The sequence below is a fragment of the Piliocolobus tephrosceles genome, chromosome 19, assembly GCF_002776525.5.
Source record: "Piliocolobus tephrosceles isolate RC106 chromosome 19, ASM277652v3, whole genome shotgun sequence".
Lineage (NCBI taxonomy): Eukaryota > Metazoa > Chordata > Mammalia > Primates > Cercopithecidae > Piliocolobus > Piliocolobus tephrosceles.
In genome coordinates this window covers 27,382,772-27,409,822 of record NC_045452.1, presented here as the reverse complement: position 1 = coordinate 27,409,822, position 27,051 = coordinate 27,382,772, and the positions used below count along the sequence as shown (strand labels likewise).

General features: G+C 53.8%; 1 protein-coding gene across 3 annotated transcripts in view; it reads right to left on the bottom strand.

Annotated features, from left to right (window-relative positions):
- FBLN1 (fibulin 1) overlaps positions 1–20,303 on the bottom strand; it is a 93,532-nt gene extending 73,229 nt beyond the window's left edge. For 2 of the 3 annotated variants that reach the window (XM_023221758.2, XM_023221756.2), the window contains exons 1-2: positions 20,128–20,303; positions 3,791–3,896 (exon numbers count right to left, since the gene is read on the bottom strand). In XM_023221758.2, the coding sequence (XP_023077526.1) occupies positions 3,791–3,896; positions 20,128–20,206 (185 nt within the window). In that variant the 5' untranslated portion in view covers positions 20,207–20,303. The remainder of the gene's footprint in view (positions 1–3,790; positions 3,897–20,127) is intronic. The other variant, XM_023221757.1, reaches the window with a different exon arrangement.
- Between the last annotated feature and the right edge of the window lie 6,748 nt (positions 20,304–27,051).

Genomic DNA, 27,051 nt, shown 5'->3' with positions numbered 1-27,051 from the left:
CTCAAAAAAAAAAAAAAAAAAGAACTGGCTAACACAACAGACAAACCAGGTGTCAGTGACCCCTGTTTCTTGCATCTTTTAAATATCACTATTAAGAGGATTCTTGTAAATCAGATTTGATTTCTGATCTGCCCTATCCCTTCCCTGCCTTCACTAAAAATGATAATCTGTACAAAACTCATTAGAAGGTCCCTTCATTAGCATCACTGCCCTGCTGGCCACGCCCCGCACCCAGAGCCCTTGCCTCACCCAGATAGGAGCTCTGACCTCCCCGGGCTGGGGAGGCTGGGGCAGGGTCCTGCTCACCCGGGGACCCCCAGAGCCACATCAGTGCCTGCCTGCTGAACCCTTACGTGGGCTCCGTCTCACTGTGAGCTGGAGTCCAGGCTCGGCCTCTGATTGGCACAGGCTGCATGAGGTTTGGACCCCAACGAGAACAGCGTAAAGGGGAAGCACGCAGGAAGGGCTGGAGGGCAGCAGACAGCACCTGGGGCCACAGGGCAGTGACACAGGCAGAGCAGGGTGGCTCAGTGGCTCACTGGAGGGGCAGCCTAGGACAGGTATGTGGCCCCTGGTCTGTGTGTCCACTGGATGAGTCAACGGGCCAGTCACTTGCCTCCGGTGACCTTTGAGTGGTGTCCTAGGCATTAAGCCACGTTTCGGGGACACTGTCATATGGAAACTCATGATACCCAGGAGTCTGGACTTGCACCCGCACTTAAAGAGAGAAGGAATGCTCTCTCAGCCATTCTGATGGTATTTCTTACATTTCAGGAAATCTAATGTATGTTTAAAATTTACAAGAAGGCAATGTGTTTGTCCTGTGGGACCCAAAGGAGATTAAAGATAACCCCAAAATTGGCCGGGTGCGGTGGCTCACGCCCAAAATCCCAGCACTTTAGGAGGCCGAGGTAGGAGGATCACTTGAGGTCAGGAGTTTGAGACCAGCCTGGCCAACACGGTGAAACTCTGTTTCTACTAAAAATACAAAAATTAGCCTGGTATGGTAGTGTGCGCCTGTAATCTCAGATACTCGAGAGGCTGAGGCAGGAGAATCGCTTGAACCCAGGAGGCGGAGGGTGCAGTGAGCCAAGATCGACATGCTGCACTCCAGCCTGGGTGACAGAGAGAGACTCTGTTTCACAAAAAAGAGAAAAAAGATAACTCCAAAATTTATCAAAGACATTGGTGAGTAGAAGTCAGAATGCATTTGATAGTAACTAAAATCCCCATTCACAAGCAAGACCCAGAGAGTTGCTGAATCTGTGGCCTCAGTTTCTCTGTCTGCACATAGAGGGGTTACACAGGCTGACGCCTCATTTTCTTTTATTTCAGTAAGTATTAGTAACAGTGGCTCCCTATTATGGGCTAAACTGTGTCTTCCCAAATCCATCTGGTGAAGTCCTAACCCCCAGTATCTCAGAATGTGACTCTATTTGGAAACAGGGACTTTAAATGGGTGATACAGTTAAATGAGGTCATTAGGGCAGGCTCTAATCCAATAGGACTGGTGTCCTTCAAGGAAGCGGTGAGTAGGACACAGACACACAGAGGGAGGCCATGTGAGGACAAAGGGAGAAGAGGGCATCTACAGGCCCAGGAGAAGGGCCTCAGAAGGAACCCACGCTGCCGACACCTCAGTCTCAGGCTTCTGGCCTCCGGAACTACGAGGAGCCAGCGGTTGAGCCGCTCTGCCTCTTGTACTCTGCTCTGGCAGTCCTGGAAAACCAATACACTGCCACAGTCTGGCTTTGTGGTGCTGGTTTCATAGGTGATCTCTGATTTTTTTCTTTTGGTGGTGGGGGCACGGAATCCCACTCTTGTCACCCAGGTGGGAGTACAACGAACGGGCTTAGCTCACTGCAACCTCCGCCTCCCGGGTTCAAGTGATTCTCCTGCCTCAGCATCCCGAGTAGCTGGGATTACAGGTGCTCGCCACCACGCCCAGCTAATTTTTGTATTTTCAGTAGAGACGGGGTTTCACCGTGTTGGTCAGGCTGGTGTGGAATTCCTGACATCAGGTGATCCACCTGCTTTGGTCTCCCAAAGAGATGGGATTACAGGGGTGAGCCACCGTGCCCAGGTGATCTCCGATCATTATAACAACCCCGAAAAGGAGGTATCATGGTGCCTTTGAGCTGGCTCAGGTCACCCAGCCAGAAACCCACCCAGGTTGGTCCACCTCCCCAGCCCTTGTGCTTCCCAGGGCCAGGCTGGCTGCTGTCTGTGCAGATGGTACACAGAATGCTCAGTGCTCATCATCCAGTCTCACTGCAGAAAGGCCAGCGGCCCCTATGACACTTCCAGCACTTCCTGCACCCGCTGCACGCCAGGATCACGGCTCCCACTCATCAGATGTCCATAAATCCTGACTGCACGGTCTCCCAGTCAATCCAAGCCACGCGAGTTTCCTGTTTTCCTTTGTTTGCTCTATAATGCTTTTGACTTTTCAAGAATGTCCTTCATCAGGATCTATGTTCTTCATCACGCTGGAAGGCAGCAGCCCAGGTACGCCCCAGCACAGATGCAAATCTCCGGGATGAGGCCGGCGAGCCGTCCCCGTACATTCTTTCTGTAACAGCTCTCCATCCCGCGCCCCTGGCTCCAAGCATCACGGCCGCTTAGACTCGGACTTGAGGCAGAGAAAACAAATGGATGGCGAATGCTGGCTGCTTCCACACCCTCACCTCCCAGACACGTACCCCGAGTTCAGATCCTCACATCATTGCTTACCGGCTGGACACCTGGGGAAAGCCTTGTCTCCTGCGCTGTCAAATGGGGTTCATAACAAAGTTCAATGAGATAATGTACATCAAAGGCTCCACATAAAGTAGGTGCTCCAGACGCCTGCTGGGGTTTTCACTATTATTTTTATGATGATGATCAGCATGACCTAATCTCATCATTTATTCTTTTTTTTTTTTTTTTTGAGATAGAGTTTCGCTCTTGTTGCCCAGACTGAAGTGCAGTGGAGCAATCTTAGCTCACTGCAACCTCCGCCTCCCAGGTTCAAGCGATTCTCTGGCCTCAGCCTTCCAAGTAGCTGGGATGACAGGCACCCACCACCCACGCCTGTCAAATTTTTTTTGTATTTTTAGTAGAGACGGGGTTTCACCGTGTTGGCCAGGCTGGTCTCGAACTCCTAACCTCAGGTGACCCACCCACCTCGGCCTCCAGAAATGCTGGGATTATAGGCGTGAGCCACCGTGCCCAGCCTCTCATCATTTATTCTAAGCTTACGTGGTCTCAGAATTTTCAGAGAGCTGGAGTCAATGTAGGGAGAGAAGACTAAAAACAGTCGATCCAGATGTTGGTTAGTGCAGAAGGTGAAAAACCGGCTGGTGAAACACTTCACTCCGTGCCGGCTCACCGGCATTCTGGGGGTCTGTAGGTGCTCCGTGTTGCCGTTCGCAAGGCTCTTTAGTCACATCATCTCCTCTGCTCCCCCACAACTGTCCCCCCTTTTTTTAAAAGAGAAAACTGACTTGCCCACAGCCACCCGGCTGTGGCAAAGCAGCTGCAAGTCCAGATCTTCTTGCTCCCAGCCCAGTGAAGGAGACAGATACCCCGACAATCACAGAGTGGCACAGGCGAGGTTAGTCAAAGCCCGGTACCAGGCCGGTGCCAGGAGGGAGGCAGGAGTCACCCACTGCAGCACCCACAGCCCGGATGGATCCGGGCCCGGGTGTCCAACCTCTCCCGAGAGTTCTGGCACACACTGTCCTTTCCTCCCCCGCTTTCCTCTAAAGGAACACTGTTCCAGTCAAACAGTGGCCACTGGCAAACGTACCTGCATTCTTTGGATTCCGTGGCATATGGCAGCGAGCAGTCCTTCTGATGAGTGGCCATTCGGTGTCCATCTGCACAGCAGGCCTCCAGGAGGACATCCGCATCCACTGTGCAGGGAAGAGAACAAGGTGAGAGGTGGCTCACCCACCACTCAACGGGCGGAGGGCCCCTCCCAGGTGCACCATCAGGACATGCACGTCCTTCTATCTACAGCATCAGGCTGGGGGCACATCCCTTAGTCACTCTGCAAACCAGTACTGAAAACTCCATCAGGCCCCAGCAGGGAGCCCACAACCCACCCCTTCCTAGAAGAAAGGCCTGAATCCTGCCCTGTCTGAATCCAACTTGGACAGGGCTGTGGCTCAGCCCCTGAGATCCAAGCACACATGATCCCTGCTCCAGTCACACGCTGGAGATGCTGATGCCACCCCTGTCCAGACGGGGTCCCTGCCTTCACAGTCCAGCGGGCAAGAAAGCCCCTGCTGACAGAGGCAGGGCCACGCTGCCGGCCCGCCCAGCCCAGCAGGTCAGGGAACAGCCGACACCACTCTTTCCAGAGGAGAGACTGCAAACAGGGAGGGGGCTCAAAATGCAACGAGCTGAGTCAAGTAAGAGTCTCTCGCCCAGGCTGGACTGCAGTGGCACGATCTCAGCTCACTGCAACCTCCGCCTCCTAGATTCAAGTGATTCTCCTGCCTCAATCTCCTGAGTAGCTGGGATTACAGGCGCCCACCACCACACCCGGCTAATTTTTTGTATTTTTAGTAGAGATGGGGGTTCACCATGTTGGCCAGGCTGGTCTCGAACTCCTGACCTTGGGTGATCCGCCCGCCTTGGCCTCCCAAAGTGCTGGGATTACAGGCGTGAGCCACCGCGCCCAGCCTAAAAACCACCAATTCTAAACCAGCTTCTGTGACCCACATCTGTGTTTTCTCCTTTAATCTTGGGAGCAAAGGGGCAGGAGCCCAGACACAAGCCTCAAGCTACAGATGAGGAAACCAAGGCTGGTGATAGTTTCTGCCCTTGACTTACCACAAGACCCCCTCTTCTACAGAAACAGGGACCTGTGGGAAGACTGGTGAGGACAGGACTGGCAAAGCAGAGAGCACAGGTTCAGGGGTAACAGCAATCTGGCCATCTTATCTCCCACTCACAAAAAGGGCAGATGAAAGGGTCACACACCAAGCAGCCGGCCCACACCCTCAGAGCCAGACCACAGCCCAAATGAGCTGGGCGCACAGGCCCTTGTGCCCCATGCCCCAGCCCAGGCTACAGCCCCAATGGGCACCCTCACAGCCCCTCAGCTCACGGAAGGGAGATGACCCCATTGTGCCCCGAGGGAGGAGGAGCCGGGTGCCAGGTGCCCACATACTTGGCCCTCAGTCTAAAGGACTCAAATGCCAGAAAGCATTAGCACCGACAGCCTCAGCTGCTGGGCAGAAGGTCACCTCTCGGCAGGACGTTACAAAACTGGGCTTTAAGAAGCACCACTTTTCCTTCCTAATGGCTTTCCAGACCCTAGAGGGTAATATCCCACTGGGCTTGGCAGCATTTCCGTTTCCGCACATACAACTGTGGGTGCTCTGCCTGAACGCATTCTCCTTCCAGGCTGGGCCCTCGGGGTGGCCCAGAAGGAGGCTGCTGTCTGCTGGGTGAGGCAGCACCTTGCTAAACCACCCTATCGGTCATCCACCACTGTAAGCACTTCTAGACTATGCGGCCTTCAGATGCTCCATCCCGATCTCAGCAGGGGAGGAGGAGAAACTTCCAGAAACATTCCAGAATGGATAGGGTCAGTGCACAAATGAGCTGGAGCTCAGCCAGGCCATTCCACATGGCCAGGAGGAGGGGGTCTCACCTAGAACCATGTCCCCCCGTGACAACTTCTGGGCTTTCCCTTTTCTCCAGGGCTTCCAGGAAACGCAGAGCTACTTTCTGCAGTGCACGGTAGACCCACTCTTCTTATTCTCACCCGGCTCCCCCAGGCTGGCAGGAAGAGTCCTGCAGTGGTGTGGGTAAGGGTGAAGGTCCGTCTGGGCTTTCCCTTTTCTCCAGGGCTTCCAGGAAACTCAGAGCTACTTTCTGCAGTGCACGGTAGACCCACCCTTCTTACTCTCACCCGGCTCCCCCAGGCTGGCAGGAAGAGTCCTGCAGTGGTGTGGGTAAGGGTGAAGGTTCGTCCCACAGCAAAGCCCAACAGTTTCCAGCAGCCTGATCACTCAGCCCATCCCCCACCGCAGGTGTCCCCTCTTCAACGATGGAACGTGAGATTCACCAGGAGCCAGAGATAACGTCAAATTGTCTGGAGTTGTGGGACTCCCAGCACCAAAGTAAAAGTCATCAGGAGTGACAGCCACGTTATCATGGGGATAACCTTGAATGTTTCCATTCGTTCATTCATTCATTCTTGCTCTAATTCATCAAGAAAAGCAAAAGCGGCCGGGCGCGGTGGCTCAAGCCTGTAATCCCAGCACTTTGGGAGGCCGAGACGGGTGGATCACGAGGTCAGGAGATCGAGACCATCCTGGCTAACACGGTGAAACCCCGTCTCTACTAAAAAATACAAAAAACTAGCCGGGCGAGGTCGCGGGCGCCTGTAGTCCCAGCTACTCGGGAGGCTGAGGCAGGAGAATGGCGAGAACCCGGGAGGCGGAGCTTGCAGTGAGCTGAGATCCGGCCACTGCACTCCAGCCTGGGCGACAGAGCGAGACTCTGTCTCAAAAAAAAAAAAAAAAAGAAAAGCAAAAGCACTCACTAAGCCAACGACCTTATCTGTCACAGATGAGACAGGCCGTGGTGCACTCCTGGATGAACACGATGTGATCCAGCCATGTGGCCTGACAGCAAGGCTGCTTTCCCCTGTGCAGCCAAGCCCAGTTCCCATCTGTCCCCACCCCCTTCATCCCTTCTGCAGCCAAGCCCGGTTCCCATGTCTGTCCCCACACTCCCTTCACCCCTTCTCTGGCCAGGCCCACTCAGCCCCCGCCTGCAGTTTCACTCTTGTGTCTTCTGCAGCCTGTCTCCTGTCCTAGCCCACCTCCCATGCCCTGTCACCTTCTCCTGGCCTGCCCCCCTGCATGGCTCAGGTGCCCCTCTGCTCCCACATCACCCTGTGCCTGGCGCATGTCTCTCCATCCTCCGGCGACCTGCCTGCCCTACACTCATAGCCACAAATGTCTTGAGGGCAGGCTCTGTCTCCTGTCCTTGTATACCCCCGGCATCCATGCCAGCACGTGGCAGCCACAGAGCTGAGTGGAAAGAGTGTAAGCTTTGGAGCCAAACAGCCTTGGGCTCCAGCACTCTCTTGCTCTCTAACCCTGGGCAGGCGGCATCGTCTCTCTGAACCACAGCTTCCCCAGCGGGAAAACGGGGCTTGTACTATCTTCCCAGGGTTGCTGAGAAGAGGGATGCACTTTATCAAGTTCCAAGCACACAGAAAGCTCTCTGTAAACTGGCTGGAGGATTAAACCATCGAAGGGGATTGACTTATCGCTGCTCATAAGAAATGGGGAAGACACAGCCGGGTGCTGGTGTGTGGAATCCCCCGCGGGTGAGCTGCGGCCCCAGAGCCTCCTTCGGACTCTGAGAAAGGAAAACACATGGGAGGGCAGGCTCCCACGGCCCTGGGAATTCTGCACCCAGAGCTGCAGAAACGGTTTGGAAATGCTTCCTGCTGGGGAGCCTGGGCACGCTGAACCTTCATCTCAGCAGGACGATGAAAATCAAATGCGAAGTACTTCGGTCTTCCGGGAACTCGGAAGTTAGCCCCCATGTTCTGAGCAGCCCCAGAGCTGGAACTCTGCAAAGCAGAGCCACCTGGGGGCTGTGCCCGAGGGGGCTGAGCTCACCCCATCATTAGCCAAGGGAGAGCTCCTGCACAGCCCCATCAGAGAGTCCATGAAGAGCCGAGCAGGGACCATGGCCAGGCTGGATGGTGACGAGGCAGAGGCATGGGGAGGGGGCCTGAGAAGTGGACGATCACCCTCACTGTAACACTCACCAATCAACTGCCAGGCCCTGACCCACATGGGCCTACAGACAAGGCCCCTCTCGTTCACCGGCTCTCACCCCTCGACCCCTTCCATTCATTCTGCTGTTATCCTGCCTGGGCTCCAAATGGAATTAACAACAGAGGAAGCTGAAAAGCGTCAAGTCACCAGTGACATGAACATAAATGTTAAGGTGTCCCTGTTCCCACCCAGGCTGTGCTGCACCCACCACAAACCAGTGTGCGGCCAGCTCCTCACAGGGCTCAGTGGACACTGGAGGCCTCCAAGCCCTCCTGCCCACTGCTCTCACCCACGGGTCCTGGGCCCTGGGTTCTGGCACCAGGCTCAGTCCTGGCAGCCTCCAACACTGTTCTTTCTTGCTCCTCCTGAATTAAAAGCTCCTTTGGGGGCCAGGGATGGTGTCTTCCTCCTCTCACTGTCCACGTTGCACCTGCCCATGCCCAGCACAAACACCATGGCTCAGTAAGCACCGGTTAAACAGAGCCAGGGGAAGGGGCCCGATCAGCAAGACCACTCTTGACATGCAAAGGCTGCTGGGGCAGGATCCTCTGCCCCGACAAACAAGCCTCCTCCTCCTCCATGATCCCAGGGGATGGAGGCAGTGACTCCCAGGAAAATCCTTAGGGGTTAGAGCCACCCACACAAAATACGGGGCTCGTTAGAATTTCGGCAAAAGCCAGGGATGAGCTGGGGGTCGGGGAGTGGCTGAGGCTACAGAACTGCGTTTCTTAGCCTTGGAGATATGCCTTGATTTCCCTGGTGGGCTCAGCACTGGCTACCTCCCAACCATTGGAGGAAAACTGAGCTTCAGGGAGAAGAGGGGCCTGGCATCATGGCTCCAGATGCCAACAAAAGTACTATCTGCAGCAGGTTAAAGATGTGTGTAGCCCACACAAGAAAAGGTGTGTCATTAACTTGTGTTCCAAAACAAGGGCACCGACCTCTTCACAAGTTTACCTTGGGACAGGGTGGGAACAGGTTCCCTCAAGCACAAAACCAACCCCACTCCCATCCCTCAGACATATCCTTTCCAAGACACACTCCGATTATAAAGGAAAAACAGTTGTCTCTGTCCCCTTTTAAATAAACAAGCTTGGCCGGGTGCGGTGGCTCACGCCTGTAATCCCAACAGGTTGAGGTGGACGGATCATGAGGTCAGGAGTTCGAGACCAGCCTGACCAACATGGTGAAACCCCGTTTCTACTAAAAATACAAAAATTAGCCATGGTGGTGCACGCCTGTAGTCCCAGCTACTTAGGAGGCTGAGGCAGAAGAATCACTTGAACCTGGGAAGCGGAGGTTGCAGTGAGCCAAGATCACACCACTGCGCTCCAACCTGGGTAACAGAGCAAGACTCCATCATAAAATAAAATAAACAAGCTTTACTCTGGTTATGAGAATCAAGAAAGGCCAGTAAGGCAGGTACGGTGACCCAGCACAAGAGTACCTATGAGGTCCCTAGAGGAGTTAAATCTGTATGGAATTTGTCAAAGACAGGAAGTGGAAGGATGGGTGCCAAAGGCTGGGGGAGGGAGGACGCAGAGTTAGTATTTAACAGTTTGGGAATATGAAAAGTTCTGGAGATGGAGGGTGGTGATGACTGTACAATAATGTGACTGTGTTTAATACCATTGGACCGTACACTCAGAAATGGTTAAAATGGGCCGGGCGCGGTGGTTCACGCCTGTAATCCCAGCTACAATTAGCTGGATTTGGTGGGGTGTGCTTGCAATCCCAGCTACTCAGGAGGCTGAGACAGGAGAATCACTGGAACCTGGGAGGTAAAGGTTGCAGTGAGCAGGGATTATGCCACTGCACTCCAGCCCGGGTGACAGAGTGAGGCTCTGTCTCAAAAAAAAAAAAAGAAAAGAAATGGTTAAAATGGCACGTCCTATGTGACGCATATTTTACCACAATAAAAAGTACATTTCTTAAGCAAAATAATTTAGTGTTTGTTGGCCATCTTGTAACATCCTGCATTATGAAAGCAATCAGATGCTTTGTCCATTGACTTACTTGCCTTCTTCAATCAATGTTGTTTTCATGCAGTAATATGAACAGTGTCAAATGAATTAATTTAATAGATTGTATTTCAGAATGTTCTGTACAGCAGTTTGACCATGTATGCCATGGGTTACATGGCAAGCTATGAAACTTCAAATGAGACTTAAAATGTTCAGTAAAAAACAGATTGCAACTTTGCAACCAAAATAAAGATGACTTAACAACTTTAAAAGAACAACAACAACAAAAGGCCAGGCATGGTGGCTCAGGCCTGTGATCCCAGCACTTTGGAAGGCGGAGGTGGGAGGACGGCTTGAGCCCAGGAGTTCAAGGTTGCAGTGGGCCATGATTGCACCACTGCACTCCAGCCTGGGGGACAGGGGGAGACCCCGTCTCAAAACAAACAAAACACCTAAAAACAAAAGAACACCCTGAGGATCTTAGCTACCCGGTGTGTCCTGTGAGGGTGGGGAGATGGGGGTGGGGAAGGGCCTGAGGTCCAGCCCCACCCTGGCTGTGCCTCCAGCATCCCTGCAGGCACTTCCAGTTGCTCATTTACCTGGGGATCGGGTCACCTGTGGATATCCAAACACCGGGTGTCCTGAGCCTCACTGCCCCATCACACAGGCTGGGGACCATCTGAGGCCCACGGAGGCACCTCCCACCTCACTCTCCTACCCACCTGCTCATCAAGTGCTACCCCATGTGGTGCCTTCTCAGTGCCTGCCCAGGACCCTCAGCCAGGCTGGGGCGGGGGCAAAAAGGGGACTGGGGCTAAAAGATCCCCCACGCCAACTCCACGCCTCACGGGTACCAAGAGTTCTGCAGGGGTCGACAGCATCCAACCAACTGCCTAATCAGTCAGACCCCCCACCTTCAGAAGGGTGTAAAGTCAAGGCCATTTGTACCCAAACCCTAGGGCACCCGAGCAGCCCTGGAACACTGTGAGTCAGGAGGGTAATGCTGGCCAGACGAAGCCACGCCTGCTTCTTCTATCCCCGACCACCGACAGCTGTGAGCAGCTGAGATCCAGGCATTACCTCTGACCAGTCCCACACTGGACACCCACCCAAGCCGAACAGGCACTCGCTGGAAACTCCACGCTGGGCTGTGGGGGCTCAAGAGAGAAGCAGGGCCTCAGGGAACCTGGAATCTTCTCTCCCAGACCATTTCCTGTTGTTTCTGAGGAGTTTCCATCAACCAGTCTCAATCTGACCCTGCATCTGACCCCGTGAGTTAGATCCAAAGCATAATATTAGATAGAAACCAAGAGCAAACTCTCTCAAAATCTTGTTAACCTTCAACTCGAATGTTCCCAGGGAAGGCAACACTGCAGGTTAAAACTGCTCAGCCTTGAATCTGGCTCCCTCCCTTACTAAGACTCAGGGCGCCTCATTTCCTTCATCTGTAAAAATGGGGGAAGAAGCCGGGAGCGCTGGCTCACGCGTGTAATCCCAGCGCTTTGGGAGGCCGAAGTGGACAGTCATCACTTGAGGCCAGAAGTTCGAGACCAGCCTGGCCAACATAGTGAAACGCTGTCTCCACTAAAAATACAAAAATTAGCTGAGCATGGTGGTGGGCGCCTGAAATCCCAGCACTTTGGGAGGCCGAGATGGGCGGATCACGAGGTCAGGAGATCGAGACCATCCTGGCCAACACGGTGAAACCCCGTCTCTCCTAAAAAAATACAAAAATCTAGCCAGGCGAGATGGCGGGCGCCTGTAGTCCCAGCTACTCCGGAGGCTGAGGCAAGAGAATGGTGGGAACCTGGGAGGCGGAGCTTGCAGTGAGCTGAGATCCGGCCACTGCACTCCAGCCCCAGCGATAGAGCGGGACTCCGTCTCAAAAAAAAAAAAAAAAAAAAAAGCCAGGTGTGGTGGCTCATGCCTATAATCCCAGCAGCTACTCGTGAGGCTGAGGCAGGAGAATCACTTGAACCCGGGAGGCAGAGGTTGCAGTGAGCTGCAACCTCCAGATCCAGAGGAGGCAGGAGGATCACCTGAGGTTGGGAGTTTGAGACCAGCCTGATCAACATGGAGAAACTCCATCTCTACTAAAAATACAAAATGAGCCAGGCGTGGTGACGTATGCCTGTAATCCCAGCTACTCGGGAGGCGGAGGTTGCAGTGAGCTGAGATCGTGCCATTGCACTCCAGCCTGGGCAACAAGAGCGAAACTCTGTCTCAAAAAAAAAAAGCATGGGGGAAGACTGATGAGATAATCCAGGAAAAGTGCTTACATCAGCACACTGACCACAAGAAAAAACAGAAGCTTCACAATTAAACAAAGGGAAAAGCTATCGCGCCAGGATTGGGAGAACATTCTTTTCCAAAGGAACCACACACTCCTCCAGGCTGACACGGTGCCCGATGGCCACCACGCCACCACCTCTCTTCAGGAGAGAGACATGCCTGCCGGAGTAACTGGATAGAGATGGCTCAGTTCACAGGCCTCAGATACCGTTTGTTGCCTGGGACAGCTGCTAAAACTACATTTTTTTCCAGGTGAGTTAAGTGTCCATAAAGATTATGGTATAGATCAGTGGCATGCCCCAGGTTCCAAGGCATGCAGAGAAACACAGGTCACATGGCCTGCAGGGACCATGCCCCGGACGCCTGGGAAGGATATGGCCACGTGCTCTTTCTAAGAATACAGATGCTCGGAGAGATTCTGTACCACTCCTTGGGTGGAAGCTTCCAGAACGTCAGCCTGCTAGCTGTAAACATCGCAGAAGCTTTGGGCAATGTCTGATCCCATTCCCGGCAGCCCGTGAGCCACTAGGATCTTAATACCCAGGTTGCTGACCATGCAGACTGTCACAGAGGGGAGACTGGGGGCTGGGAACCCAGAGGCCTGGAATCTGCTTCTGATCTCACGGTTGAGAGTTTTCCCACCTGGAGCAAGTACGGGCCTCAGTTTTTTTCATTGACAAACTGAATGGAGTTTGGGAATATGAAAAGTTCTGGAGATGGAGGGTGAATGGAGGAATGGAGGATTTGGCCTGCAGTTAAGAGCAGGCTTCCCAAATCCCACCCCGTGTACAGACGTTGCTCTGACACAATTTCCACTGGGTTGCAACAAAATAGGGTGAAATCAAAGCAGGACCCAGGGACCTCTACAAAGTCTGCCCGATTCCATCTACAATTTTATTGTGAGACCGCGTCCTTCCAAAATCCAGGGCGTCAAAATGTTCCCTACCTCTATGAAGTGGTGACGATACGAGATGGTGGTTGATTAGGTGTCTATTTTTTTATTTTAATATCCTCATCGGGCAAACGAGGATATTTTAAAAGTTGCAAAGCTCCGTGAATAGCTGGGGATGAAGAAAGGGCATGTGATGAGAAGCCGGCCTCAATTTCCTTGATTTCCTCTGCTCAAGCTCAAACACTCAGAGGCAGCTGAGGGCGTCAGGAGTTTTGAAAAGTGAATGGGAGCTTGAGGCTTTGTTCCCTGTGCCTCCTGGACTCACCACCCAAAAGGATCATGCCCCCGCCCCATCTGCCCCATAGCATTGTCTAAAGCTACAGCAGAAAGTTGGAGTGGCCTCCGTGGTGTCCAGAACCAAGGCACCGAAAAGCCTGAAATGCAACGAGATGTCAACCACAGAGACTCTGATAGAAAGTTCCAACCAAACAGGACTGGGCGACTACTCCCAACCCCGACCTGCGCCCTGCCCCTCCAAGCCTGGCAAGCCAGCAGGGATCCAGCCAGATTGGCCTATGTCCCTGCATCCCTTATAGGTCCAGGATGAGGACAGACTTGTGTTCCCTCTTCAAGACCACCGGGCCTCTGAAGGAGGAAGCAGGACAAACTGGAGCCTGCTCTTAGGGCTCCTGGCCCCATACTCAACACAAGACCTGCCTGCGTCCATTGCTGAGCCTGTTCCCAGCATCTGTCACAGAGATGACAGCGGTCTTGGGTGGTGAACCAGCCGGGAGGAGGCAGCAAGAGAGGAGGAGCAGAAGGCACCTCTCTGGGAAAGTGAGAAGCATTCTCCCCACAGCTCCCTCCAGGCAGCTCTGGCCCAGGCAGCAACTTCCCACATCAGCCTAGTGCACAGAGGGGCATCCTCATCCTTCTGCAACATCCCACCCTGCTCCAAGAGCCTCCTGGGCTTCCAGGACGCATCTCTCTCGGTGTTCCTCTCGCCGCTCTGGCCACCTGTCATGCATCCTACGCACCTGGCATTTGGAACCTGGAGCGTCACAGGCTGGAGGGTCTCAGGACACTTGCTCTCCTCAGGCCGGCTTGTTCATGCCACACCAGCTCAAAGGTCCCTTCCTCCAGGAAGTCCTCCCTAACTACCGCCAATGCACACACATATGCACATACACACGCATGTACATGGGATATATGTTTTCTTTCTTGCATGGTCTCTTTGTACCCTGAGCTTCCCAGCACTTGGCACAAATAATTAACTCTGTACTTAGTGCCACGAGGCTGAGCCAGACAGTCTCATTCTGCATCCTGCCCCCATGCCTGCCCTGAGCAGTCATTCAATAAACATCTGTGAATGAATGAATGAATGCACAAATGAGCTGACGTGATCCTAGCTATTCTATGAAACGGGGGCAAAGAGAGAATCACGGAGTTGCCCGAGGCCATGCAGCCTCTGCAAAGGCAGGCTTCAGATCCAGCTCTGACTTGAAAGCTCACACACACCCCACCATCACACTCCAAAGGAAATAGGCTTCCCCCTGAATTAGACTTAAAGATTCGAGTCTTGTAAAGGTGCATGAGGCTGGCTGGGCACGGTGGCTCACGCCTGTAATCCCAGCACTTTGGGAGGCCGAGTTGGGCAGATCACGAGGTCAGGACCACCCTGGCAAACATACTGAAACCCCGTCTCTACTAAAAATACAAAAAATTAGCCGGGCATAATGGCGGGTGCTGTGATCCCAGCTACTCAGGAGGCTGAGGCAGGAGGATAGATTGAACCTGGGAGGCGGAGGTTGCAGTGAGCCGAGATCGCGCCCATGACAGTGCAAGATTCCATCTCAGAAAAACAAAAAAAAAGATACATGAGGCTGTCCAGTGTGCTGGTGAGGGGTATGGCATCAGGGCCAAGCTGCCCAAGCTCGAATCCTGGTGCTGCCACTTAGCAACTGTGCGCCCACGAGCTTGCTACCTGGACTCTCTGGGCCTCCATGTCCCCCATTGATGAGGGGGACAATGACAGCACCTCCTCTGCAGGGCTAGGGTGAGGGTATAGCTAAATAACACAGGTGAACTGGGGCAGGGGTGGGGCATGAAGATGCGAGTCCCCGTGCTGTGGGGAGACCACGCTGGGTGTACAGGCGTTGGGTTTCCATCCTCAACCCACCACACGCATCAGTGACTCCCAGGAATGGCACCGTGCGGGTCCACGGAGGAGTTCTAGGCCGAAACAAGAAGCCAGGCTTCATACCTAGGTAGCAAAACTCACAGGACCTTTTCACTCAGTGGGTGACGGGATCCAAAAGGAAAAATAGGGCCAGGCGCGGTGGCTCACACCTGTAATCCCAACACTTTGGGAGGCCGAGGCGGGTGGATCACTTGAGGTCAGGAGTTCGAGACCAGTCTGGCCAACATGGTGAAACTCCATCTCTACTAAAAATACAAAAATTAGCCAGGTGTGGTGGCGCATGCCTGTAGTCCCAGCTACTCAGGAGGCTGAGGCAGGAGAATGGTTTGAATCCAGGAGGTGGAGGTTGCAGTGAGCCAAGATCACACCACTGCCCTCCAGCCTGGCCAGCAGAGTGAGATCCCATCTCAAAAATAATAATAAAAAAATAAAAACAGGTTCAAAACAACACTGGATCACCTATTTCGTAGGGCTGCTGAGAAGATGACATTCACTACTAAACATAAAGCATTTCACCTATAACAATTACCCAGAGGACCTTCACATCTCATAGTGAAGGAAACAGAGGCAGAGAGTTTGTGGGTGTCATCGAGATCTCTCCAGACACTTTCAGAATTGGGACCAACACACAGCTTCCCAACCCCCTTCTAATGTTGGCTCCGCACAGTGTAGTAACCCGCAAATAACCTGTAAGCAGCTAGGGCGACGGGCGCCCGGCTCCCTCCCACCCCAGCCTCTAGTTAGGACCACTGTGGGGTTAAAGGAGGTGGGGCACAGCCCAGCTTTAGGCCCAGCCCCAGCCCCACTCCTCGCTAGGTGACTTGGGTGACTTGCAGCAGATGACTTAGCCAGCCCTGAGCTCCCCTCCAGCCTGCGGGGGTCTCCGATCCCAGGGAAGTTGACACAATGGTTCCCCTTTCCCACCCTGTTTAGTTATGGGGCCACATGTGAGATCATTACAAGGAAACTGGAACCATATGGGGCCTACAAAAGGATTCATTCATCAAATTGTTATGATTTGCTATTCTGCAAAAGGAAAATCTTGTTGTATAAAACATGCTGGCAAAATAACTACATGCCTTCTTAGAACTGTTCTAATAAACTTCACCTGAAAAGCGGCCCTGCCCAGGTGCCCAGTGCTCAGAGCCCAGCCTCAAAGTCTCACCAGGTCGGGGAAGCTGCTGGAGAAGTCGCTAGACAGCACAGTCTCCCCCAGTGGTGAGGAGGGGGTGGAACTGGAAGGAGCTGGAAGGAACTGGTGAAACTGGAAGGAACTGGAAAGGGGTAGAAGGAGGGGGCTTCCCTGTAAGTCTCATGTTTTCTGTTCCTTCCAGGTCTTTGGCCCTGCCGTTTCCCCTGCCAGGAACACCCTTTCCCCCATCCTCCCAGCCCCACCCACAGACTTAGCCACTGCCTTTTCCTCCTCAGGTTCCCAGTTTGCGTGCTGCTTCCTCCAGGAAGTCTTCCCTGACTCTGCCAGTAGGGCTCAGTTCATTTTTCTGGATCTCCTAGGGAATGTGAGTTGCATGGGTCGGTGGCGGGGGGGACCAGGTATCTCTCCTTTCCTGCCACATCCACAAGACATAGAGCAGTGTCTGGCACTGAGCTGTCCCTTTGTGAATGAATGACTGAACGGCTAAGACCACCACCTTTCCCGACACGGGTTTGGCACTGACAACTACCAGTCCTGTAGCCCCATGGGGCCCTCTTCTCAGGGCCTGGCTGGGAAATTCAGCAGTAGTAGAACATTCAGAGGCATCTTGGGAAGTGGGGAGAATGATTCTGGGGTGTTGGCAGAATCGTGCTCTTCCCGTGCTCCCGTCACATCTAGCCCCATCTCCTCCAAGGAGCTTCCAGGGAGCCTCCAAGGGCTGCGAGAGCAAGTGGTGCCAACACTTCCTAGGGAAGGGGACAACAGGAATAATAGCTAACATTAATAATAGAGCTGCTGGCCAGCATGGTGGCTCATGCCAGTAATCCCAGCACTTTGGGAGGCCGAGGCGGGTGGATCACCAGAAGTCAGGAGTTCGAGACCAGCCTGGCCAACACAGTGAAACCCCATCTCTACCAAAAATACAAAAATTAGCTGGGCGTGGTGGCGGGCGCCTGTAATCCCAGTTGCTGGGGAGGCTGAGGCAGGAGATTTGCTTGAACCCAGGAGGCAGAGGTTGCAGTGAGTCGAGATCATGCCAGTGTACTCCAGCCTGGATGACAAGAGCGAAACTCCGTCTCAAAAACAAAATAAAATAATAATAATATAGCTGCCATGGTAGACACCATCCTAGGTTCTCTCTCTTAATCCTCAAGGTAACCTAAGAAGTAGGTTTTTGTTCTCTTCATTTTACAAATGAGAAAACCACCAAAGCATATCGTGGCATTTTCTGATGCAAACTGATTTCTAGTCTCACGAGGCCTGTGGAGCCCTCCAGCACCTGATCATGAGTCAGCCGCGTGCCCCTCCTCCTGCCCCACACACCTGCAGGGGTGGCAAATGCAGCCCTGACTTGGGGTCCCTCAGCAGGGCCAGGAGCGGGGCCCAGGAGCAGGGTGTGAGCCAGAGCTGTGGGTGTGGCAGGAGAGGCCCCAGAGCTGACCCCCAGGGCACAGAGTCTCATCTTCACGCATTGGGGGCCCTGGACCCCACCTCCTGACTGGGAAATTTCCAGGAGTGGCAGCACAGACCACATGTTTTCAAGCCAAGTCCTCCCTGGTCTTTGTTCTCCCTCCCAACTTTCTTTTAATCAGTCGGAAATGCTGCCCAGCCGCAGCCAGAGGCCAAGAAAGCTTTGGAGAAAACACAATCGTCTTTTCCTAACACCTCCTCCTCTCCTCTCCCTCCCACCCAGCTCTCAGTAAAGCCCAACAAGATGGACAGACACAGGACAGACAGGCGGTTCCTCTCGGCCCTTTGGCAAGAAAGATCAGCGCCCTTCTCCATTTGAGTGGCCGTCACCAAAGGAGTTTCTGCAGATCAGCCAACAGGCTCACCGTCTGCGGCCCCACAGCTCTCGGAGAGCAGGGGCGGTGCCGCTTGTGGCCTTACATACAGGGCTCGGGGGCCTCACAGCTGCAGACAGGGGCCAGGCAGTCTTCAAAAGCCCCTTCCCAAACTGTACCAAATTAAACCTGCTGAAACTCAAAGAGACTTCTTCCCAAAAGAAACAAAAGGCCCACAGGACATCCAGCTGTTTTTATCGAACTGTGCAATTAGGAGGCTTTTTTAAACCCTTCCACTTACAAACTTCTCTGTGGAAAAGGATCAGCGGCGCAGTGAGCCACTCCGGCCCGCAAGTCCTGGGGTGTTCATTCAGTCACACACGCACAGGGAGAAATTGTTCGCAAACCATAGACAGAAAAGAACAGTGAGAGGGAATGCAGAGACTCCCGGGCCGGGGAGAGTTTTACCATGCCTTCTCTCAGGCCCTCAGCTTCCTCATCTATACAATCAGGGGTCTCTGAGCCTCCTTCCTTTTCTAACAGGAGTCTTGGATGTCCCACCCACCCACCACCCAGGGCCCCTCTGGCTTTTCCCTCCAGCTGGCAGCCACCCGGCCGCCTGCTGCTTGCTGGAATGCCCTCTTCCCACGCTCCCCTTGCATCAAGCTCCATCTCTTCTAAGGAGACTCCAGGGAGACCCCAGGGGCTGAGAAGGCTCCTGGTGCCAACACTGAGCTCTGCGCCTCCCCACACCATCTCCAACCCCAGGAGGTGCCCAGGCCGTGCCCAGCACCGCCTGAACAATCAGAGCTCCACGGGGCTCTGCTGCAGCTAGCCAGTCCAGAAAGCTCTGTAGAGCTCAGCTCCCCACCTCCCCTCCCCCTCCAGCCCCTTTCAACCCCCTTCCTGGAACACCCCGGTGAGCATTAGTCAGGACAAGTGACCTTTTGACTAACAAAGGCGGTCACCAGAGGTTAAAAGGAACTCAACTAAACCAGGGATTAAGACTTGGGATTCCGAGGGTGGTCTGGGGCACTCCCCTGGACCTGGGCCCCCGGAGAAACAAAGACGCCAGGAGTGCCGGGCCTGGCTAGTGGCTCTGAGAAGCCATGGGTCAGCAGAGAGGTCACAGGTCATGGCTCTGCCACCCAGCAGCTGCTCTGATCACAGCACCTCGTGGTGGTCCCCCCAGGGACCAGGCCTTGAGGGTTATCAGGGAGAAAAGCGCAGGCTGGGTGGGCACTGTCCGGGAACTGTCAGTCCCAGGGTTGGGGCCCAAGGTCTGGGCCATCCATCAGATCTGCTATTGGAAACTCCATCCCCCTTGCCACTGGTGAAAGTGACCTGTCCTCAGTCCCCGCTGAGCACCGAGCCCCGCAGAACCACTGCCTCGGGTCCTCTGTCCCAGAAGGGAGGCAGCGAGGAGGTGGCCAGGTCCGCATCCCCTCGATCCTCCCAGCTATGGCCCCCAAAACCTCCAGGCTGCTCCCCGGCTTTCTCGTGTCTTCCTCTCCAGCCCCTATCCCAGGACTGCCAGTGTCTCCTGGGGAAATGACTGCTTCCCACCCAACAGGCTCAATTTTCACATCCGCAAGCTGGGTACAACAGCCCCCACCTGGGGGTGGAGGCGGGAAGCGGTGAGGAAAGGTACCCGAGGGCGCTTCCAGCGCCAAGAGCAAGGCGCCCTGGGCTCGGTAACCCCCAGCCAGCGGCCCCCAGCCCAGCCAGCGCCCCTGAATCCCCAGGGCCCAGGGTGTGGCCCCTGGAGCCGGCTGGATTTGCCAGGATTGGGGTAGGAGCGTGTGTTTGAGAGGTGGGGGAATCCGGTTTTGAAACAAGTCCCCAGGCCGGAGAGGAGATGAGGACCGGAGCTGGCCGTGGGGGAGGGGAGGTTGTCGCCGGGGCCTCGGCGGCGACTGTCTGGGGGCGCCACGCAGGGGAGCGCACGGACTCCGAGTCCCCGTGGTTCCGAAACTCGCAGGGAGCGCGAGGCCGAGGGGGTGGGGACCCTAAGTGGGGTCGGCGGACCCGGGACGCCCCTACCTCCGGCCGCCAGCAGCGCGAGGCCGCTGAGCAGCAGCAGCGGAAGCGGGACCCGGCGCGACGGCGCGGCGCGCTCCATGGGCGGCGGGCGGCGGGTGGCGGGCGGTGGCGGACAAAGGCGCGGGCGCGGTCCTGGGGCAGCGGCGCGGGCTCCACGCTCCGGCCGAGCCTCGGCAGCCAACGCTGGGCCAGGGCCGCGCCGTTCAATTATCCCGCCCGGGAGGAGGGCGCGGCGGAGGCGGGGCCGCGGGTCGGCTGGTCCTCCCTCCCCGGCGCCCCCTGCCGCGGCCCTCCGGGACCCTCCCTCCCCGCACCCCGGCTGCGAGGGGCGCGCGCCCACGACTGGGGACGAGGGCCTGGACCCCAGACTTCCCCGGAGGGGGCACAGAGGGGGCGCCTTAGGGCCGGATGCCCCCAGCCCTATCCCCCAACTCTCCGTGAAACCCGATCCCCTCCTCCCCCCACCCCCTCTCGAGGGGCGGGCTCAGGATCAAAGGTTAGCCCCTCCCGACTCCGCGCGTAGAAGCGGGGACCTGGGCCTGGAGACCCGGCTGCTGGGGGGACAGGGGTGGGCCCTACCGCCAAGCCCGCACCCTCGGCCCGGTGGCTGCAGGTCGGTGGCTGACCCCAGGCGTGTCCCGGGGTGGGACCCGGCTCTGCCCTCAGAGACAGGGACAGTTGGGCCAGGCCAACAGACAACCAAAATCCCAACGTGTGCTGGGCTCACCCGGGACACCAGAGCCTGAGGGAGAGACCTGGGAAGTCACCGAGGCTGCCGGGGAGGCAGCTTTGGCGCTGGGCCTGCGGGAGCTTCTTCTTGTGGAATTCATGGCTGCGGGGGTTACTGAGGATGAATTAGTCTTTGGAACCACAAGTAGATGTATTTTCCAAAGAAGAAAAATAAAATGGTGCAGGTGAAGATGCGGAGGAACGGGATGAGACGCATAGGAATGCCGCCGAGCTCGAAGCGGTGTTCCTGTGAGTTCACGATGGACTCCCTTGAGCCACCAACACCCCTCCCAGCCTTACACTCAGCAGAAACGCACGCAATGTGTGCTCCAAAAGACAGAAAGGCATGTAGGAGAACGCCCATAGCCGCGCATTCGTAATTCTTCCAATTGGGAAGCCCAACATCATCAAGGCAGATGAATATCGTGGAGTATTCGGGGTTAAGAGCACGACAAACTGAACAGGAATGAATGATCCGCACCTCACATAACCGGTAAATCTCACAGACATAAGTCAGAGTAATAGAGTCTGCCACAAAGGAACACTCTCTTCGTGATTCAATTTACATAAAAGGCAAGAACAGGCCGGTGGCGGTGGCTCACACCTGTAATCCCAGCACTTTGGGAGGATGAAGTGGGTGGATTGCCTGAGATCAGGAGTTCGAAACCAGCCTGACCAACATGATGAAACCCTGCCTCTACTATAAAAAATAATAATAATAATACAAAAAAATTAGCCAGGCATGGTGGTGCACACCTGTAGTCCCAGCTACTCGGGAGGCTGAGGCAGGAGAATCGCTTGAACCTAGGAGATGGAGGTTGCAATGAGCCAAGATCTCACCACTGCATTCCAGCCTGGGCGACAGAGTGAGACTCTGTCTCAAAAAAAAAAAAAAAGGCAAGAACAGGTCAGAGGTCAGGAGAGTGAGGAGAGTGGTGATCCTGGAGCGGGAGCATGCTGGTTAAGTTTAGCTTTGGCACTCTGGGTATTGGTTACAAGGTTGGGCTCAGTTTGTGAGAATTTACTGAGCTGTTCATTTATGGCATGTGCCCTTTTCTGAATACATGTTAATTTTTTTTTTTTTTTTTGGAGATGGTGTTTTGTTCTTGTTGCCCAGGCTGGAGTGCAGTGGCAAGATCTCAGCCCACTGCAACCTCCACCTCCTAGGTTCAAGTGATTCTCCTGCCTCAGCCTCCCAAGTAGCTGGTACTACAGGCATGTACCACCACGCCCGGCTAATTTTGTATTTTAGTAGAGATGGGGTTTCTCCATGTTGGTCAGGCTGGTCTTGAACTCCCAGCCTCAGGTGATCCACCAGTCTCGTCCTCCCAAAGTGCTGAGATTACAGGCGTGAGTCACCGTGCCCCGCCACATGTTAAATTTTAAAATGAAAAACAAAAGGACAAGAACTCATCTCCCCATAGGGTGTCTTACAAGTTTGAAGCTTGCAGAGAGCCCAGGAAAGCTTACCAAGGGGACCGGCATGCTCACTGCCTCTGAGGTTAAGGAGGCCCCCCAGGAGAGGTGACATGCGACTGGCCGGTGAAACGTGAGCAGGGGTGGAAGGGTTTCCTTGGTGGTGCCAGCTTTCCTGATGTCTCTGCAAAGGTTTGGAGGCACCAGAGATCCTGGTTCGTTTTGACTTTGGATGGTGTGGGGTGTGGAAACACAGCACATCAGCAGATGGCCCAAAGGAGGCATTTCTGAGTTGGAACAGGTTGGGGACTCATTACTACTTTAGTATTAACTTAATTTGTTTAAGCCTTCAGAGACTAGGGGTGCCCTGGAAGGAGTCTAGATGACTAAGAGAAGGTGGTGGAGGGGGAAGAGGGAACCAGGGGACCTGGGGGATCCAGAAGGAAGAGTGGTAGAAACAGGCAGAGAGGTAGGAGGAAACCAGGAGAAGCCAATATCCAAGAAGGAATCAAGAAGTGATTCTGGGCAGGGCGCGGTGGCTCACGCCTGTAATCCCAACACTCTAGAGGCTGAGGTGGGCGGATCACTTGAGGTCAGGAGTTCAAGACCAGCCTGGCCAATATGATGAAACCCGATCTCCACTAAAAATACAAAAATTAGCTGGGCATGGTGGTGCGTGCCTGTAGTCCCAGCTACTCGGGAGACTGAGGCAGGAGAGTTGCTTGAACCCTGAAGGCGGGGGTTGCAGTGAGCCAAGATTGCACCACCACTACACTCTAGCTGGGGTGACACAGTGAGTCTCCATCTCAAAAAAAAAAAAAAAAAAGTGATTCTGGCTGGGACCACCCAGTGTGGCCCAGTGCTCAGTGAAGCCAGGACTGAGAAGTCCCAATGGGGTTGGAGCAGGTGGCCCCTGGTGATGTGATGACTGGGGCCCTTTCTGGGGATGGGGAGGGAGCAGCTGTGTTGTGGGTGGCCGAGAAGGGAGTGGGGATGGGGAAACAGTGACTCTCCTTCATTCAGCTAGGCACTGACACTGCCCCTAGGCCGGCAGAGGGACTGCTGGGAGGAGGAGGGCTGAGCCAAGCCTGCAGTAGCTGGAGAGGGAGGCTGGAGCCAGGAGAGAGGACGTGGAAACCGGTCCTCCCCAAGCCTTTCCCGAAGCTTCAAGAGTTTACTCCTGTTCTGAGGTGTGCCCCCAACTTTTTTTTTTTTTTTTTTTTGAGGTGAGTCTCACACTGTCATCCAGGCTGGAGTGCAGTGGCGCGATCTCTGCTTACTGCAACCTCTGCCTTCTGGGTTCACACAATTCTCCTGCCTCAGCCTCCAGAGTAGCTGGGATTACAGGCACATACCATCACACCCAGCTAATTTTTCATACTTTTAGTAGAGATGGGGTTTCACTGTGTTGGTCAGACTAGTCTCGAACTCCTGACCTTGTGATCTGCCCACCTCAGCCTCCCAAGTGCTAGGATTACAGGCGTGAGCCACAGCGCCCGGCCGAGGAGCCCCCTTTTTAGGCACTCACTCTGGTCCTCGTCCCAGGCCTGTCCTCCATGGCCTCTCCACATCCTCTTGTCCCTGTGGCTGGTGACTTCGAAAGTCAGGCACTGGGTGTCAGGAAAGTAGACACCACCATGGACCCCTATCCTCCAGGACCAGCTAGAGGTCCTGACAGCCTGGGACAGGCTCTGAGGCCAGACCACCTGGGTTCCAATCCAAGCTCGCTGCTCTCTGGCTCTGTGGCATTGAACATTTGACTTGTTGGTACCTTGTTTCCTCACCTGTCACGTGGAGCAAGGATTAGGACTTTGCACGGTCGTGAGAATTGAAGGAGATGCTGATTCCCATCACATGAGCCCCGCAGAGAAAACTCTGTAATTCAGTCACTGTCAGCTGCTGTGCTGGTGGCGATGGTGATGTGCCCTCAGGACCAGAGCAGGTGAGCACCAGTCCTGACCCTCTCCTCATTCACTGTCTGGCTCTGGACAAGTCCCTTTCTAGGCCTCAGTTTCCCTGTCTGCAAAATGCAGGAGGCGGACCAGGCTGCTTTTAAGCATGCTTCAGACCCCAAAATCCAAGCTGACTCTTGGCCCCCTTCTCTAGTTCTCAGCACATCCAGCTTCCAGAGGCCCACTGGAAGATCACAGGCCCGAGATTCTTGCAGTCCAGGTGAGCTACACCCAGGTGTTGGGAGAAGAATGCATCATGGGCACAGGCGTTCCTGCACATTCTTGCTGAGTGAGTATACCCCAAATGCAAAGCCCTGGTCGCTCCTTACCCGTGTCTCAGGGTCGTGTTTGCCACAAGCAACCTCAAAGGAGGAGGTACCATCTCCCTCTGGACAAGTTTACCGTAAAAGCAGTAAATTCCCCAAACTCAGTGTTCTGCTGTAATGCAGCCCATTGTGTGTGCAGGCATCCATCATCCATGATGGGCCCTTGGCCTCGCCCACCCCACACTGACCCTAGGACTTGGAAGACACAGGGAACTCGTGTGAACTCTATGCTGAAACTCCAGCTATTATTTTACTTCAACTAATAAAGTCCCCGTCTCTGACCCAGGAGTCTCAGAACTAGAGGTTGGCAGCACCTCTCTTTGAATGGAGGTCATCTGACTCTCTTTGTCTCTCGGGTTCTGCTTTTCACTAAACATTACAGCATTGTAACATTTCCCTGTCTTATTAGAAATCTCCATTACATACCCCGTGAGTGGATATGTTTAAAAGTCACATACACATCGACTTAACCACTCACTCTCCTATTAGGGGACATTTTGGTCATTTAAACTTCGCAGGGTTAGAAATTATGCTGCCGTGGAACCTGTGTGCTCCAGGTTCTGCTGTACCTCTGTGGCTCCCAGCAGGGACGGCCTAGAAGAGTAAGTGCTGCACCAAGAAACTGACACATTCACAATCCAGAGAGGGACACAGCAGCTGCGAGTCTGTCCACTTCCAGCCGGCATTGTGTCACTTCATTGTTTAATCTGAGCTATTTCCACAGGGAAAAGAAACTCTTATCTTCTTTCAAAGTATGTTTTTCATGATCAGAGAGGTTGAACCCTTCTCATGTGCTTATTAGCCGTTTCTATTTCTCTTTTGATGGCTCCCTTTATAACCTTTACTTGTTTATTTTTGTAATATAATTATTTAGAACAGTGAAAATCTAGGGAAAAAAACAGAGTTCAACAATAGCCCATTTACGGTATGTACAGTTGGATTCAACCCTATCAATATTTCATGATTCAGTGGGATATTTGTGCCATTGTTGAAAAGACAGAATAGGATACACAAATAGAAATCTGGTATTTGTGAACTCATATTATGTGAAAAAATAGAAAACCAAATTGAGTGTGAGTGTGCAGTGAGGACTACGTAAAAGCTGTATCATGTGGCTAAAGACTAAAAGGAAACTAAAAGAAAGTGGATAGTGTGTTTGACTAGTGAAAAATTTTTGTTGTTGCTTTTTGTTTCAGGAAACAATTGAGTCAGGGAGGAATAATTGTGCCAAAAACCTAGAGACATATATAGTCACTGCACTTCAGCCTGACACTGAGTTTCTTGGCAACCAAAGCAAAATTCAAATCATGATCAAATTATGATTATACTGTTTTTGTTTCCCGACCAAAGACAGTCCACCATTAGGAGAGACATGGTTGTTTCTGGCATTAAATTATCATCATTTTTCTCCTGAGTCTTTTTTTTTTTTTTTTGAGATGGAGTTTCGCTCTTGCCTAATAGGCTGGAGTGCAATGGTGCAATCTCAGCTCACCACAACCGCCACCTTCTAGGTTCAAGCAATTCTCCTGCCTCAACCTCTTGAGTAGCTGGGATTACAGGTGTGCGCCACCAAGCCCGGCTAATTTTTGTATTTTTAGTAGAAACGGAGTTTCACCATGTTGGCCAGGCTGGTCTTGAACTCGTGATCTCAGGTTATCCACCCGCCTCGGCCTCCTAAAGTGTGGAATTACTTTAGGTGAGCCAGCTCGCCCGGCTCTCCTGAGTCTTTATGTAAGAGTCAAGAGACTTGATGAGCAGCAAATTTGCTTGTAGTTTGCAAAAAATGAAACTGGTCTTTGGAAAAGTTCCATTAGGGGATTTAGGAGCCAGGGAGGCCCCCCTACCCTTTGATCCCTGGGTCCTGGGCAAGATGACACACACCCCAAGGAATCTGCTCCAAGCAGGAAGTCATTCGTTATGTCCTGCTGTGACAGTCCAGCTTTTTTCCATCCCAGAGGAGCAGAACAACAGGTCCCTCTCCCCTGATAACAAATAGCCCTCCGAATGTTGGAAAGATCATTATTGGCACGCGTGGACTGTTTCTCCCTGAGTTAGGATACAGGCAGCTTTGACGTTTCCCAACCTCTGGAGCACAAGCCTCCATCGGTTTTTGCACATGGTGCTGCTGCTGCTACGCCCGATCCACTCCCTCTCTTGGCTTTTTGAGAAGAGCAGCTACCCTGGTCTCTGCTCACCCCTCCGGGCGCACCTCAGCCTCACGTCTCTTGTACACGTGCAGCAGCCCTCGGCCTTTGCAGGGCTCCTAGAGCACCCAAGCTCCAACCTCCCTTCCTTGCCTCTTTGCTCAAGCAGGCTCCTTCCTGTCCTTCGAGTCTCAGCCAAGATGCCACCTCTGCAGAGAGCCTTTCCTGCCCATCGTCCTGAACAAGTCCCTGCACCTTTGTGCCCTACACCCAACCCCCTCTTTATGACACATACCCCCTTCGTATTCCTTTCTTTATGTGTTCATGTATCGATATTTTTCCTCTGCCCATTAGTCT